Source organism: Dipodomys merriami, unplaced genomic scaffold, assembly GCF_024711535.1.
Source record: "Dipodomys merriami isolate MVZ:Mamm:240054 unplaced genomic scaffold, mDipMer1.0.p SCAF_26, whole genome shotgun sequence".
Lineage (NCBI taxonomy): Eukaryota > Metazoa > Chordata > Mammalia > Rodentia > Heteromyidae > Dipodomys > Dipodomys merriami.
Genome location: NW_027204048.1, coordinates 7,083,948 through 7,099,819, shown reverse-complemented (window position 1 = coordinate 7,099,819; position 15,872 = coordinate 7,083,948). Strand labels below are relative to the sequence as shown.

General features: G+C 45.2%; 1 protein-coding gene across 2 annotated transcripts in view; it reads left to right on the top strand.

The window, feature by feature from the left end:
• The first annotated feature begins 132 nt into the window (after positions 1 to 132).
• Positions 133 to 15,872, top strand: part of Vkorc1l1 (vitamin K epoxide reductase complex subunit 1 like 1) — a 48,557-nt gene continuing 32,817 nt past the window's right edge. The window contains exon 1 of one of the 2 annotated variants that reach the window (XM_070035623.1): positions 133 to 376. In XM_070035623.1, the coding sequence (XP_069891724.1) occupies positions 183 to 376 (194 nt within the window). In that variant the 5' untranslated portion in view covers positions 133 to 182. The remainder of the gene's footprint in view (positions 377 to 15,872) is intronic. The other variant, XM_070035624.1, reaches the window with a different exon arrangement.

Sequence of the window (15,872 nt, the reverse complement as noted above, 5' to 3'; positions counted from 1 at the left end):
GCCTGTGGGGGCGGGGCCCGGAGGAGAAGACCGAGCCAATGGGGCGCGGCGGCGGCGGCGGCGGCGGCGGAGGCGGCGGCGGCGGCGGCGGCGGTGGCTGGGTCGGGCCCCGACGGGCGGCGGCGGCTGAGGCGGCGGTGGAGGGCGGCGGCGGCGGCGGCGGCGGCGGCGGCGGCGGGAAGATGGCGGCGCCCGTCCTGCTGAGGGTGTCGGTACCGCGGTGGGAGCGGGTGGCCCGGTCTGCAGTGTGCGCCGCCGGGATCCTGCTCTCCATCTACGCCTACCACGTGGAGCGGGAGAAGGAGCGGGACCCAGAGCACCGGGCCCTCTGCGACCTAGGGCCCTGGGTGAAGTGTTCGGCCGCGCTGGCCTCCAGGTACCCGGCGGCGGGAGGCGGACGGCGGGCGGCGGGCGGCGGGCGGCGGCGGGAGCGGCCCGGCGGCGGAGCGGGCCGCGGGGGCCTGGGCCCGGTGGCGGCGGGCTGAGGTGGCAGGGCGCAGCCCCGGGCGGCCGCGGCGGGCGCGGGGCTCGCGGAGGGCGGGGCCCAACCCGCCTGACAGGTCCCGGGGTTCTGGCCGGGGGAGCCCGAGGCCGCGCCGGTCCCCCCTCCCCGGTGCGTGCGGAGGACGACCGGGGCCCCCGCGCCTTCCCACCGCCCTCGGGCGCGTGGACAGGTGTTTCCGTGCCTGGCCTTTGTACTCGAAGAGAGCCTGCAGACTTGGGTGATGGGTCCGCGGGCACACCGGCCGACCCCCTCCGGGAGGGGGCCCGGTGCTGGACACGGCCCGGGACACACGGACTGACCCTGTCACTCCCCCCTCCCCGACACCGCCCGAGACACACGGACTGACCCTGCCTACCCCCCCCCCCCATGGCCCGGGACACATGGACTGACCCTGCCTACCCCCCCTCCATGGCCCGGCACACACGGATCCTGCCCCCCCCCCCCTTGTCACGGCCGGGGACACTCGGACTAAATCTGCCCACCCTCCTCCCCCATGGCCCGGACTCACGGACTGACCCTGGCTCCCCCCCTCCCCCGGCCTGGGACACACGGACTGACTCTGCCCTCCCATCGCCCGGGACACACACGGACTGTCCCTTCTCCCCCCCCCCCCCGCCCCCAATGACCTGGGCAACAAGAATCCTCCCCCCCACCCTTGTGAAGGCCCGGGACACAAGGACTGACCCTGCTCCCCCCTTGACACTGACACACACACACACACACACACACACACTCACACGCGGGCGGGGGGGACACACGGACTGACCCCCTGAAGGAGCGGGCCGGGCCCTGGACACGACCTGGTTTCTTGCTTTTCCTTGGAGTATTTCAGTGTGTGCTCAAGGCGTGGGGGTGGCCAGAGTTGAATTGGAGTAGAAGATGAGTATGTTCTTGTGTAGTGATGGTGGTTTCTGTATTAGAGTGTTTTAAACAAGAGATACATACTGATAAACTGATTTGTCCCACTGATCGCTTGATTTTTTTTCTGTCACACTTTATTTAAATCCTCCAAATTTTTTAGGTAAGTTTGTGTGTGGGGGAAAAAAGGTATTTACATTTTCAAGGGACTGTTTTTATTTATGGGGGGGGGTCCTGAAAACAGCAAAAGTAAAAGGAATGATTTAGAAAATGATAGTTTGTAATTCTAATAGAGACTTACTATCCCTAATATTTTGGTATTTGTTAACAGTCACATTTGAGCAATTTCTCCTCCTGTTATCAGGGTAAATTGCTAGCTAGCTAGGAATGTACAGTTCATTCTTTTATTTTGACCATTTCTTTCCCTTTTTGGGGGGAGATAAGAGTCTCTGCGGGTGGCCTCCATGGCAGGTGCTGCTCAGACCTACACATATTGATGAGCTTGTCATGTTTGCAAGCTTTAGGCTGTTGTTTTACATTAGCCTTCATCACAGCTCAGGCACTCTACTTCATTTGTGGGGCTTGAACTCTGGGCTTGGGTGCCGTCCCTCAGCTCTTCAGCTCAAAGGCCAGTGCTCTACCACTTGAGCCATATCACCACTTCTGGTTTTCTGGTGTTTTATTGGAGATAAGAGTCTCATGAACTTTCCTGCTGGGGCTGGCTTTGAATCTCCATCCTCGGATCTCAGCCTCCTGAGTAGCTAGGATTATAGGTGTGAGCCACCAGGGCCCGGCCTCACTGACTATTAAAACTCATTCTTGCAACATGTTAGTAGGAAAAGTTATTGTGGCTGCATTAGAGATTTTTTTTTTTTTTTGGTTGGTTGTGGGGCTTGAACTCTGGGCTTGGGCACTGTCCCTCAGCTCTTCAGCTCAAGGTGAGTGCTCTGCTGCTTGAGCCACAGTGCCACTATCGGTTTTTCTAGTGGTTTATTGGAGATAAGAGTCTCAAGGACTTTCCTGCCTGGGCTGGCTTTGAACAGTGATCTCAGCCTCCTGAGTAGCTAAAGATTTTTTTAAATGTACTTACAATGTACATATTAGTTTACACTGCAAAATATGTCACTGTGACAAATAGCTCACATTTTAGTGATTTCTAGCCAAGATACCGCTTATTAAACCCTCTGTATTTGAAACTACACTGTATTTTGCAAACTACTGTATTTGGGCTGGGAATGTGGCTTAGTGGTAGAGTGCTTGCCTAGTATGCATGGAGCCCTGGGTTCAATTCCTCAGTACCACAGTGGTAGAGCAAATGAAGCTCAGAGACAGTGCCCAGGTCCTGAAGGGTTCAAGCCCCAAAATTGGCACATAAAAAAAAAAAAGCCACTGTATTTTCTTGCACTTTTGGAAGGCATTTTTATTATTAGGAATAGTATTTATTAAGTAGTTTATACAAAGGGGTTTCAATTCCAGAAGTCAGGTTATAAGTAAAATATATCTTGATCAATGTCACCCTTTCATTGTTCTTTGGAAGACATTTTTAAACTGAAACGAACCTCATACCCCAAATTTACTTGAATAAGTATGTAATAAAAAGAATATGCAGCAGTATGTTAGGTTATAAATTTTAGGCAGAATTATTTCCAGTTTTAGGCTTTGAGGGAACATTCCATCTGTAAAAACTTTGATGGCCTCAGCCTGTAATCCTAACTATTTCAGGAGGCTAGAGATCCAGAGGATGGGGGTTTGAGGGTAGACTAAGTAAAGTCCTCAAGAAACTGTCTCTAAAATAACCAGCAAAAAGCAGGGCTATAGGTGTGACTCAAGTAGTAGGGCACCAGCATGCCCAGCAATTTTGAGGCCCTGAGTTCAAACCTGTTAGACTAAAAATTAACTTTCTGTAGTTTGTGAATTTTATACGTTGTGACTGAGAATCTTATTTAATTATATAGCAGTGTACTTAAAGTATTTTAAATTTGATACTTGCCAAAGGGTAAGAAATTAGGCTTTCTAATAAGAGGAGTGAGTATAGGTTTTTTGTCATGTATATAATAAAAGTGTTTTCAAGAAATATATCCAGTTGGTTAGCCTGTTTGTAGTTTTGTGTGTGTGTGTGTGAGCGTGTGCATGCGTGTGCACTTAATGCAGCCTGTCTGATTTGTTAATTGGTTTTCTTTTCTTTTCTTTCTTTCTTTTTTTTTGGGGGGGGTCCGGTTGTGGGGCCTGAACTCTGGGTCTGGGCGCTGTCCCTCAGCTCTTCAGCTCAAGGCTAGCACTCTACCACTTGAGCCACAGCGCCACTTCTGGCTTTTTTCTTTTTGCTTATGTGGTGCTGAGGAATCGAACCCAGGACCTCAGGCATGCAAGGCAAGTGCTCTACCACTGAGCCACCTTCCCAGCCCCTAATTGGTTTTCTTTGAGAAGTAGATAGAATAACTATTAGGGTTTTATTTTTATTACTTATTTTTTGTGCTGTATTGGGGCTTGAACTCAGGGCCCGGGCACTATTCTCCTAGCTTTTTAACTCATTCCCAGCTTTTTGCTCAATAAAAGTTTCACAGTTTTTTTCTGCCCAGGCAGGCTAGTTTCAAACTGTGACCAGCCTCCTAAGAAGCTGGCATTACAGACATGTGCCATCAGCTCCTGGCACCATGAAAGGGTTTTTTTTTTTTGGTCGGTTGTGGAGCCTGAACTCTGGGCCTGGGCACTGTCCCTTAGCTCTTCAGCTCAAGGTTAGTGCTCTATCATTTGAGCCACAGCACCACTTCTGGCTTTTTCTGCTTATGTGGTGCTGAGGAATCGAACCCAGGGCCTCATGCATTTGAGGCAAGCACTCTACCACTGAGACACCTTCCCAGCCCCCATGAAAGGTTTTCAATGAGATGAAAAAGTCCTTAAGTGAAAACAGGTATTGGAGAAGTCTGGTTAGTTTCAAATTGATTGGCAATAGATTCAAGTTAAGTGACTATTTTAGGGGAAAAAAATTGATCCCAGGAGTTAGTAGAAATAAATGTAAAGAATGAACAAAGTTCACAGAGGAGAAAGATCCCAAGAAATCATCTAGGATCCAAGGTTGACTTGTGATGTTGAATTGCTAAACTCACTTTATTCTCGTTTCTCAATTCTTACGTTTCCTCATTCAAATAGAATAAGGTAGAGATTCTGAGATAATTTTGAAATGGCGTATGTCTGAGTATAAAAACCCATAGTAGCTGGGCGCCAGTGGCTCATGCCTGTAATCCTAGCTACTCAGGAAGCTGAGATCTGAGGATCCAGGTTCGAAGCCAGCCCAGGAAGCAAAGTCCATGAGACTCTTATCTCCAATAAACCACTTGAAAACCGGAAGTGGCGCTGTGGCTCAAGCTGTAGAATGCTCGCCTTGAGCTGAAGAGCACAGGTACAGCACCCAGGCCCAGAGTTCAAGCCCCACGACCGACAAAAAAAAAAAAAAAATAAATAAATAAAATAAAATAAAAAAAGACAAACCTCTAGTAGTTTGGGAGGTATAAATAAAAGAGTAATTCTGGACTTTTGGGTTTTGAAATAAATATTTTCCCTCAAATAGAATGGTCAATTTTTAAAATTCTGTTAAATGTAGCCCATAAAACAGCATCAAAAACTCACACCTCTGTATTGGCAGCATTATTTCATTTGATGAAAAGATATTTTGGGCTGGGAATGTGGCTTAGTGGTAGAGTGCTTGCCTAGCATGCATGAAGCCCTGGGTTCGATTCCTTAGTACCACGTACACAGAAAATGCCAGAAGTGGTGCTGTGGCTCAAGTGGTAGAGTGCTTGCCTGGAGCAAAAGTAGCTCAGGACAGTGCTCAAGCCTTGAGATTAGGCCCCAGGACTGGCAAAACACAACAAAACAAAATAAAGGATATTTTAGCCAGGTGCTGGTGGCTTACACCTGTAATTCTCAGGAGGCTGAGATCTGAGGACCACGGTTCAAAGCCAGCCCTGGCAGAAAAGTCCCTGTGGGACTTTTTTTTTTTTTTTTTTTTGCCAGTGCTGGGGCTTGAACTCAGGACCTGGGCTCTGTCCTTGAACTTCTTTTGCTCAAGGCTAGTACTCTGCCACTTGAGCCACAGTGCCAATTCTGGCTTCTGTGTATGTAGTACTGAGGAATCGAACCCAGGGCTTCATGTATGTGAGGCAAGCAATGTACCACTAAGCTACATTCCCAGCCCTCGTGACCCTCTTTTTTCTCTGATTAGGCACTTAAAAACCAGAAGAGGAATTGTGACTCAAAGTGGTAGAGCACTAACCTTGAGCAAAAGAGCTCAGGGACAGTGCCCAGGCCCTGAGTTCAAGGTCCATTACTGACCTTCCCCCCCCCCCCCCAAAAAAAAGGATATTTTCACCCAGTTTGAAAGAACAGAATCAGAATGAAAGATCCTTAATTTAAGTCATTGAAAAATTCAATTTCTAATTTTTCTTCATTTTACATAAATTGATAAAAACTGCTGGAAACCTACACCAGCCTACCAGGATTAAAGAGGCACTTTGTGCCCCCTGGGTTTAAATCTTTGGGGTTCTGTGTGGCATTCTATCTCTTCTTAGGAGTTCCTTAACTTTACAGTTCCTCCTCAGTTTCTTATGTTTAATAGGGTAGTTACTGCCCAGTGGCTCACGCCTATAATCCTGGCTACTCAGGAGGCTGAGATCGGAGGATCTTGCTTCAAAGCTAGCCTGGGCAGGAAAGTCTGTCAGACTCTTATCTCCAATAAACCAACAGAAAACCAGAAGTGGCCCTGTGGCTCAAGCGGTAGAGCACTTGCCTTGAGCTAAAGAGTGCAAGGACAGAGCCCAAGCCCAGAGTTCAAGGACAGAGCCCAAGCCCAGAGTTCAAGCCCCACGACCATCAGAAAAACAAAACAAAACAAAAATAGGGTAGTTACTGTTTTGCCAGGTGAGATATCCACATTCACTTGAAATAAAATGTACTCGGCATTGTTATTGACTAGAGATTACTTTGCGCAGACACAGCATGCGGTAATACATGCCTTTATGTAGAGTAAGTTTCTGGGATTGTCACATATATTTAAACATTAATTGTTTTAGTATATTTTATTTCTAACTCCATAGCATACTGTCAAGACTTACAATCCATTCAAATTTTAGAAGCTTTATAATAGAAACAATAATGTGTTCAATAATTTTTTCAGGTATTTCCTATAAATTAAAACTCCCCATCTATAAGGGGTTTTATGTACAATAGTACAAATAGTTTTTAAAATCTAGTATTTGAAAATCTTGAAGTCCTCAAAATTTCCATATTTTACTAAAACGTTTGACTTGTACCTTTCCTTTTTTTTTTTTTTTTTTGTCCTTTGTGAAGTATTGGGGTTTCTATTCAGGAAGTAGATCATGTTCTGGCTTTTTTCTGCTTGGCCTTTTCTGCTTATGACTGGTGCTCTGCCAAATGAACCATGCCTCCAATTCTGGCTTTTTACTGGTTAATTGGAGATAAATTTTTTTTTTTGGGGGGGGGGGTCTGGTCGTGGAGCCTGAACTCTGGGCCTGGGCGCTGTCCCTCAGCTCTTCAGCTCAAGGCTAGCCCTCTACCACTTGAGCCATAGAGCCACTTCCGGCTTTTTTTTTCTGCTTATGTGGTGCTGAGGAATCGAACCCAGGGCCTCAAGTATGCAAGGCAAGCGCTCTACCAATGAGCCACCTTCCCAGTCCTGGAGATAAGTTTTTGGCTCTGTTTGCCGAGGCTGACTCAGAACCTCCATTCTTAGATTTCAGCCTCCTAAGTAACTAGGTAAGATTATAGCTGTGAGGAGCCACTGGTGCCTTATCTCTCTTCATATGTTATTTTTTGGGGATGTATGCTAGTCTTGAGGCTTGAACTCAGGGCCTGGGTGCTTCTCTGAGCTTATTTTGCTTAAGGTTAGCACTTTACTACTTGAGCCACAGCTCCATTTTTGCTCTTCGGTAGTTTATTGGCAGTAAGAATCTTATGGACTTTCCACCTCAGGCTGGCTTTGAACTGTGATTCTCAGATCTCAGCCTCCTGAGTAGCTAGGATTCTAGGCATGAGCTACCAGTTACCAGGTCTCTCTTTACATCTTAAAAAAAAAATACAGAGCTGAGAATGTAAGATCTGTGTTTTGGCAAATCTGCTGGTTAATAGTTATGCAGTAGAGTGGGTGTCATGGGAGTTTAGTAGAGTAACCTAGGGAAGAAAGATGGTGTGAAGCCAGGCAGGGCACCTGTCAGTAATGGGAGGAAGAAAGTCTTACTGTATTCTTGGATACTGTAAAACTTTCTGAAAGAAGCATTGAATGTTAGGGACCTGAGGCACCGAGAGAATAAGGCCTGGGTGGTAGTGGGATGGAGCTAAAGTTTTAGCAGTGATTGTCTCCTGGAGAATAGAAAGGGCTCTGGGATACGGCAGGAGAAAGGGCATGAAAGGGTAGAAAATGAGGAAAGAGTAAATGGCCTGTGGTCATATGGGTATGTAAAATAGACTTACTGAAGAAAAACCTTGCTCAGAAACTAGGCATTCTTTTATATCACATTCTTGTAAATGCAGATAAAGTATGAACCTTGACTTTTTGTTTTTTGTTGTTTCATGGGTCCTGGCAATTTTTTTTTTTTTTTTTTTTGCCGGAGTGGGGCTTGAACTCACCTGGGCACTGTCCCTCACCTCAGCTCTTCAGCTCAAGGCTAGCACTCTACCACTTGAGCCACAGAGCCACTTCAGGCTTTTTGTGCTTATGAATCGAACCCAGGGCCTCATGAATGCAAGGCAAGCACTCTACCACTGAGCCACTTTCCCAGCCCTGGTTCCTGGGAATTGAATCTGGGCCTGGGCACTGTCCCTCAGCTCTTCAGCTCAAGGCTAGTGCTCTACCACTTGAGCCACAGCGCCACATCCCGTTTTTTTCTGAGTAGTTTATTGGAGAAGAGTCCATGGACTTTACTGCCTGGGCTGGCCTTGAACCACGATCTTTAGATCTCAACCCTTCAGTAGCTAGGATTACAAGTGTGAGCTACCACCTCCAGGCCTAAATGTTTAACATACTAGGGACCACTGATTTTTGTACTGCCAGGTTACTTTAATAAGGTTATACTGAGTGAAAAAAGTACCAGTCTTAAGATGTACATGCTGTATGATCATATAACTACTGAAATAATAGTCTAGATGCTGCAAGTTAGTAATGGCAAAGGAGAGGTGGTGTGATTCTAAGGGGAGTCTTGTTTGGATGGAGCAGTTGCGCATCTCAACTGTGGCTATACAAAGCCTCCAAAATGACATGTTGCATGGAGCCACACACACTGCATATAAAACTGGTGACATACAAGTATACTTCAAGATAAAACCCAAGTCAAATTTGCTGTTTGTGGAAGTTTCCTAGGATTTTGAAAGTCATATAATTTTTTGGGGGGGGGTAAATTCCTGTTATGATAATTTTTTTTTTTTTTTTTTTTGGCGGTTGTGGGGCTTGAACTCTGGGCCTGGGCGCTGTCCCTCAGCTCTTCAGCTCAAGGTGAGCGCTCTACCACTTGAGCTACAGCACCACTTCTGGTTTTCTAGTGGTTTATTGGAGATAGGAGTCTCACGGTCTCTCCTGCCCGGGCTGGCTTTGAACCTAGATCCTCAGATCTCAGCCTCCTGAGTAGCTAGGATTACAGGCGTGAGCCACCGGCGCCCCGCCTGTTATGATAATTTTAACATAAAAAGCAATGCACTTACATTATTTGGGGAAAAAATAAAAAAAGGAAGAAAAAATTAAATATCCATAATAGCAACAACTCTGAGAATCTTTGTATTACTAGCATAGTGGCATAAGCCTATAATCCCATCATTTGGGTAGTTGAGGCAGGAAGATATAAAATTCAAGGTTAGCCTGGGCTACAGTGATGAGATTCTGTCTAAAATTATGTAGCTCATGTTAAAATTATGTAGGTAAATTTAGTACTGTAGAGCTCTCATTGAATTTTGTGCAATGATAAGCGATACCATGACTAGCATATATTGAATAACCTTTTTTTTTTGTCAGTCGTGAGGCTTGAACTCTGGGCCTGGGCTCTGTCCCTCAGTTTTTCAGCTCAAGGCAAGTTCTCTACCACTTGAGCCACAGCCCCACTTCCGATTTTCTGGTGTTTTATTGGAAATAAGAGTCTCATGAATTTCCTGCCAGGGCTGGCTTTGAACCGTGTTCCTCAGATCTCAGCCTCCTGAGAAGCTAGGATTATAGGCTTGAGCCGCCAGTGCCTGGCCTGTGTAAAGTTTTTTATTTTTACTAAAATATTTGTAATTGCAAAGAATTCACATTTCTTGATGCTACAGACTTAACTTGGAAACAGTCTAGGGTTTAGTCTTTTAGACAGGTGTAAACATAAATATTCTTTTTTTTTTTTTTTTTGGTCCGTTTGTGGGGCCTGAACTCTGGGCCTGGGCGCTGTCCTTAGCTCTTCAGCTCAAAGCTAGCGCTCTACCACTTGAGCCACAGCACCACTTCCGGCTTTTTTCTTTTTGCTTGTGTGGTGCTGAGGAATCAAACCCAGGGCCTCAGGCATGCAAGGCAAGCGCTCTACCACTGAGCCACCTTCCCAGCCCCTAAATATTCTTATTATACTGTCTTTAAAAAGCACAAAGTAGGGGCTGGGAAGGTGGCTCAGTGGTAGAGTGCTTGCCTTGCATGTCTGAGGCCCTGGGTTTGATTCCTCAGCACCACACAAGCAAAAAGAAAAAAGCCGGAAGTGGTGCTGTGGCTCAAGTGGTAGAGCGCTAGCTTTGAGCTGAAGAGCTAAGGACAGCGCCCAGGCCCAGAGTTCAGGCCCCACAAACGGACCAAAAAAAAAAAAAAGCACAAAGTAGCCAGGTGCTGGTGGGTCACATCTGTAATTTTAGCTACTCAGGAGGCAATACTTCAGATTTCTTGAGCAGTTTATTGGAGATAAGAGTCTCATGGGGACTTTCCTGTCTGGTCTGGCTTCGAACCACTATCCTCTGATAGAAGCTTTCTCAGTGGCTAGAATTACAGGCATGAGACACTGGAGCCTTGCTGTCTATGTCACTCTTACCATCAATAAACCACCCCAAACCAGATGTGGAGCTGTGGCTCAAAGTGGTAAAGCTCTAGCCTTGAGCACAAAAGCTTAGGGACAGTGCCCATGCCCTGAGTTCAAGCCCTACAACTGACCAAAAGAAAAAAAAAAAAAAAGTACAGAGTACACTTAGATTTGTAGCTAAGCTGTTGAACTCTGTGAACTAGAGTTTTTTGTTTTGGGGGGGTTATTTTGGTTGTGGGGCTTGAACTCTGGGCCTGAGCACTGTCCCTGATCTCTTCATCTCAAGGCTAGGTCTCTTCACTCAAGCCACAGCTCCACTTCTGGCTTTTTCTATTTATGTGGTGCTGAGGAATCAAACTGAGAGCCTCATGCATTATTGCAAGGAAAGCACTCTACCCTGAGCCACCTTCCCAGCCCCTAGAGTTTTGTTTTGATGCTATGCAATCAAAACAAATTTGATATAAAACTATACTAATTATCTATTACTTAAAGTTTGTGTTCATCAGTAGAGCTTTATTATTATTATAAGTGCTAGAAATTTGCATACTAAAAGAGGTATAGATAGTAGGGCACTAGTGTCTCATACCTGTAATCTTACTTGTAGGCTCAAGTTGGAAGGATTGTGGTTTAAGGCCAGCCTAGGCAGAAGATTTTGAGAACTCCTTTTTGTTTTGTGCTGATCCTGGGGCTTGAATTCTCAAGACCTGGGCACTGTCTCTGACCTTTATTTATTTATTTATTTTTGCCAGTTCTGAGGCTTGAACTCAGGGCCTGGGCACTTTCCCTGAGCTTCTCTTGCTCAAGGCTAGTACTCTACCACTTGAGCCACAGCCTTACTTCCAGCTTTTTCTGCTTATGTAGTACTGATTAATCGAATCCAGGGCTTCATGCATATTAGGCAAGCACTCTACCACTAAGTCATATTCCCAGTTCATCTGACCTTTTTTTTTTGTTGTTGTTGTTGTTGTTTGTTTTGTTCAGAGCTGTCACTCTGTTACTGGAACCACAACTGCACTTATGGCTTTTTGGTGGTTAATTGAAGATAAAAGTCTGCCCAGGCTGGCTTTGAACCTTGATTCTCAGATCTCAGCATCCTGAGTAGCTAGGATTACATGCATGGGCCACCATTATCTGGTCTAGACCCCTTCTTAAACTATAGCTGACTATAATGGTGTATGCCTAAAATACCAAATCATGTAGGAGGTTAAATTTGGCAGCATTTTGGTTCCTTGACACCATGAGCAGAAGTCCTCAAGGTTCTTCTCTCCACCAAAGGAAGTTGGTCAAGGTTTATGTGCCTGTGTTCCTAGCAAGGATGGAAAGCCTAAGTCAGGCAGTTCTCAACTGGCACAGGTAGACCTATCCCCTGAGCAGCTGGGATTGCAGACACAAGCACTGCCATGGGGCTAGAATACATTGTTGCATTAGCACTTTATGTGGTTTTATCTTTTACTGTTTGCAGCTTCAGGATTTTTTCCTTTAATATTGTTTAGCAAAATCTCTACCATTACATGTTGTTGTTTTTTTAATTCTAGTATTTTGATTTTTTTTCACATTTTAATTTCTTAGTGTGGAATTTATCTCTGTGTCTAATGTGAGTTATAGCCTTAACTTTTTCTATGTGGGTGGGCTTTTGCCTACAATGAACTACCACAGGTGTTCTTGTATGCGTGAAGCTTCTTTCTGGAAGGTCACTTTGGTCCTGGGGATGTATCTGTCTGTATTTACTCGTTACCAGTTTCCTCCTGTGGCTTGATGCAGTAGGCTTGAGATCTGATAGTGCAGATATGCTTGTTTCCAAGTCTTTCTTAGCTATTTGCATGCATTTTTCTGTTTCAGGGAAGTTTTAGATGAGTTCTAAAAACTTCCTATCAAGATTTTTATTAGACTTGTGCTAAATTTATAGATGAATTTGGGACAGAGTCAACTTTTATCAGCAAATCTTCCCATCAAGGAACATAGTTCTTGAGTTCTTGAGTTGTTTTATCTTATATCACTTTAATGCAGATTTCTATTATGGTTTTGTTTTGTCCTAATGTACATTTTTAGAGTAAGTCAGTTGGAAAACCTCATCTAATCTATACTCATTTTTTTTCTTTTGTGGCAATCCTGGGGCTTGAGTTGAGGGCCAGATCACTGTCCCTGAGCTTATTTTATTTTATTTTTTTTGGTTCCGGTCGTGGGGCCTGAACTCTGGGCCTGGGTGCTGTCCCTCAGCTCTTCAGCTCAAGGCTAGTGCTCTACCACTTGAGCCACAGTGCCACTTCTGGCTTTTTTCTTTTTGCTTATGTGGTACTGAGGAATCGAACCCAGGGCCTCAGGCATGCAAGGCAAGCGCTCTACCACTGAGCCACCTTCCCAGCCTCCTGAGCTTATTTTAGTAAAGGCTAGTGCTCTATCACTTGAGCCATAGCACTACTTCAGGCTTTTTTTTTTTTGTCAGTTGTGGGGCTTGAACTCTGGGCATGGGTGCTGTTCCTGAGCTCTTCCACTCAAGGTGAGTGCTCTACTAGTTGAGCCACAGTGTCACTTCTGTTTTTCTGGTGGTTAATTATAGATAAGAGTATCACAGACTTTCCTTTCCCAGTCTGGCTTTGAACTGTGATCCTTAGATCTCAGTCTCCTGAGTAGCTAGGATTACAGGTGTGAGCCACCAGCACCCAGCTTTTATTTTATTATTATTATTATTATTATTGTGGCTTATTTAAGAGTCTCACAGGCTTTCCTTCCTAGTCTGGCTTCAAATTGCGATCCTCAGATCTTGGTCTCTTGAGTAGCTAGGATTACAGATGTGAGCCACCAATGTTGGCTATCCTCATTTTCATTTCTGCATGCTCTTTTACTTTGGCATATGACATATGTATACTCAGGCTCAAGTTATATCATTGGCATTGTGCCAATGAGCCTCTTTGCGCTCAAAGTTCATGCTGTACCACTTGAGCCACAGCACCATTTCTGGCTTTTTTGTTTATATGGTACTCAGGAATCGAACCCAAGGCTTCATGTATGCTAGGCAAGCACTCTACCACTAAGCCACATTCCCTATGATCTTTTTTTTTTTTTGGGGGGGGGGGTCCAGTTGTGGGGCCTGAACTCTGGGCCTGGGCTTTGTCCATCAGCTCTTCAGCTCAAGGCTAGCGCTCTACCACTTGAGCCACAGCACCACTTTCAGCTTTTTTTCTTTTTGCTTATGTGGTGCTGGGGAATCGAACCCAGGGCCTCATGCATGCAAGGCAAGCGTTCTACCACTGAGCCACTTTCCCAGCCCCCTATGATCTTTTCTTAATGACATTAATAAGTAAGGACTGTTTAATTAAGTTAACTGAACCCTTATCTTTTTCTTGGACATTAAGATGTTTCCAGTTTTTTGTATTTTTGAGACAGGGTCTCATTTTATTGCAGGCTAGTCTTGAGCTCATGATCCTCCTGCTTCAATCTCCCAAATTCTAGGATTGTAGCAAGCTTCTATGCCTAGTTTCACATTCTCTGTGTGTGTGTGTGTGTGTGTGTGTGTGTGTGTGTGTGTGTGTGTGTGTGTGTGTGTGTGTGTGTGTGTGTGTGTGTGTGTGTGTGTGTGTGTGTGTGTGTGTGTGTGTACTGGAACTTGAACTCAGGCCCTCACAATCTTGCTCAACTTGTTTGCTCATGGCTGATGTTCTACCACTTGAGCCATGCTTCTACTTCCAGCTTTTTAGTGGTTAATTGGAGCTAAGAGTCTCATAGATTGTTTTCTGCATGGGCTGGTTGACTTTGAACCAAGATTCTCAAATCTCAGCCTCCTGGGTAGCTAGAATTTTAAATGTGATCCATTGTACTTGGTTCAATTTTATTTTTGTAATATAAATAAATATAGTGCTTTTACTGTTGTTTAAAAATGTTCCAGAAGGAGTTAACGTTTTTGGAGCGTGGGGGGGAGGAAGCCTGTATGTGAAAAATGCATATTATATGAAATCAAATATGGGGTATGTATGTGAGAGCATTGTTCTATAAGTGCCATCACATATGTCCCTCCTTACTGTCATCTGTAACCCCCCCCCCCCCCCCCCAGTCCTGGGGCTTGAATTCAGGACCTGGGCACTGTCCCTGAGCTTTGTTTGCTCAAGGGTAGCCCTCTACCACTTGAGCCACAGTGCTACTTCTGGCTTTTTCTGTTTATGTGGTACTGAGGAATCCATCCAGGGCTTCATACATGCTATAAGGCAAACACTCAACCACTAAGCCACATTCCCAGCTCACTCAAAAATTTTTTTTCTTTCTATTTTGGTGTCGGTCTTGGGGCTTGAACTCAGGGTCTGGGTCCTGAGCTTTTGTGCTCAAGACTAGTGCTGTAACACTTGAGCCACAGCTCCACTTCTGGCTTTTTAGTAGTTAATTGGAGATAAGAGTCTCACAGATGTTCCTTCCTGAGCTGGCTTTGAACTGCAGTTCTTAGATCTGGGTCTTCTGAGTAGCTAGGATTACAAATGTGAGACACTAGTGCCCAGCTAACTTTTTTCTTGGTGATCCTGGGGCGTGAACTCTGGGCCTGGGAGCTGTCCCTGAGCTTCTTTTGCCCAAGGTTGGCATTCTGCCACAGCACTACTCCCAAGGATGGGTTTTTAATTTTTTAATTATTTTTTGTGTTTATGTGGTACCAAGGACTTGAACTCAGGGCCTCATACATGCTAGGCAAGTACTCTACCACTGAGCCACATTCCTTGCCCCAAGGATGGGTTTTTAAATGATTTCCTGTTTTCTAGTTAACATTTCATTATTACTCACCAGCCTTTAAGGAAAACTAGTTAGAATTTATCTGAAACTGTAAATGCATACTCTGTGTGTCTGTTTTTGGTGTGAAATCCATTTGGGGCTAGAAAATTGGGAAAGTAGGATAACTTCATCATGGTATGAAGGTGAGAAAATCGAAGATTAACAGAATTTTTTTCACCTATAGGCATTTTTAAGTCCACAGGGTATGTAAAGGAGAGCCTTACATAAAATATTTCTCCTGACAAATAGAAAATGATACTGACGTTTTATCATTTTTTCTTTTTTCCTTCATCAGTGCTGGTGATTGAACACCTTGTGCATGCTAGGCAAACACTTCATCACTAAGCCATATCACCAGGCCTGTTTTATTCCTAGCTAGGACTTCAGCACCAAACTCCAGAAGATTGGAATTAGTCCAGCTGGTACATGTTCTTTTGTTGTTACTGTTGTTGTTTAGGGTATAGTTCTGTTTAAATGATTGCAAACTGACATGCCCTACCATGAGGGTTGGACCCTCTCCACTTCAAACAAGACCGGATCTTCTTGTGATCTGAGCAAAGCCTAATTACTTTCTGTCAGTTGCCTGGGGCATGGAACTAGAGAGAGCCCATCTGCCTTGGTTGGCTGCCGATCTGGCCTTGGCCATCTGCCCCAGGCCCTTTCTGCCCAAGGAGTAGGTTTGGCCCTGAGAAGAAGTGGGCCTGCACCTGTGCATTGACCTTTTCATA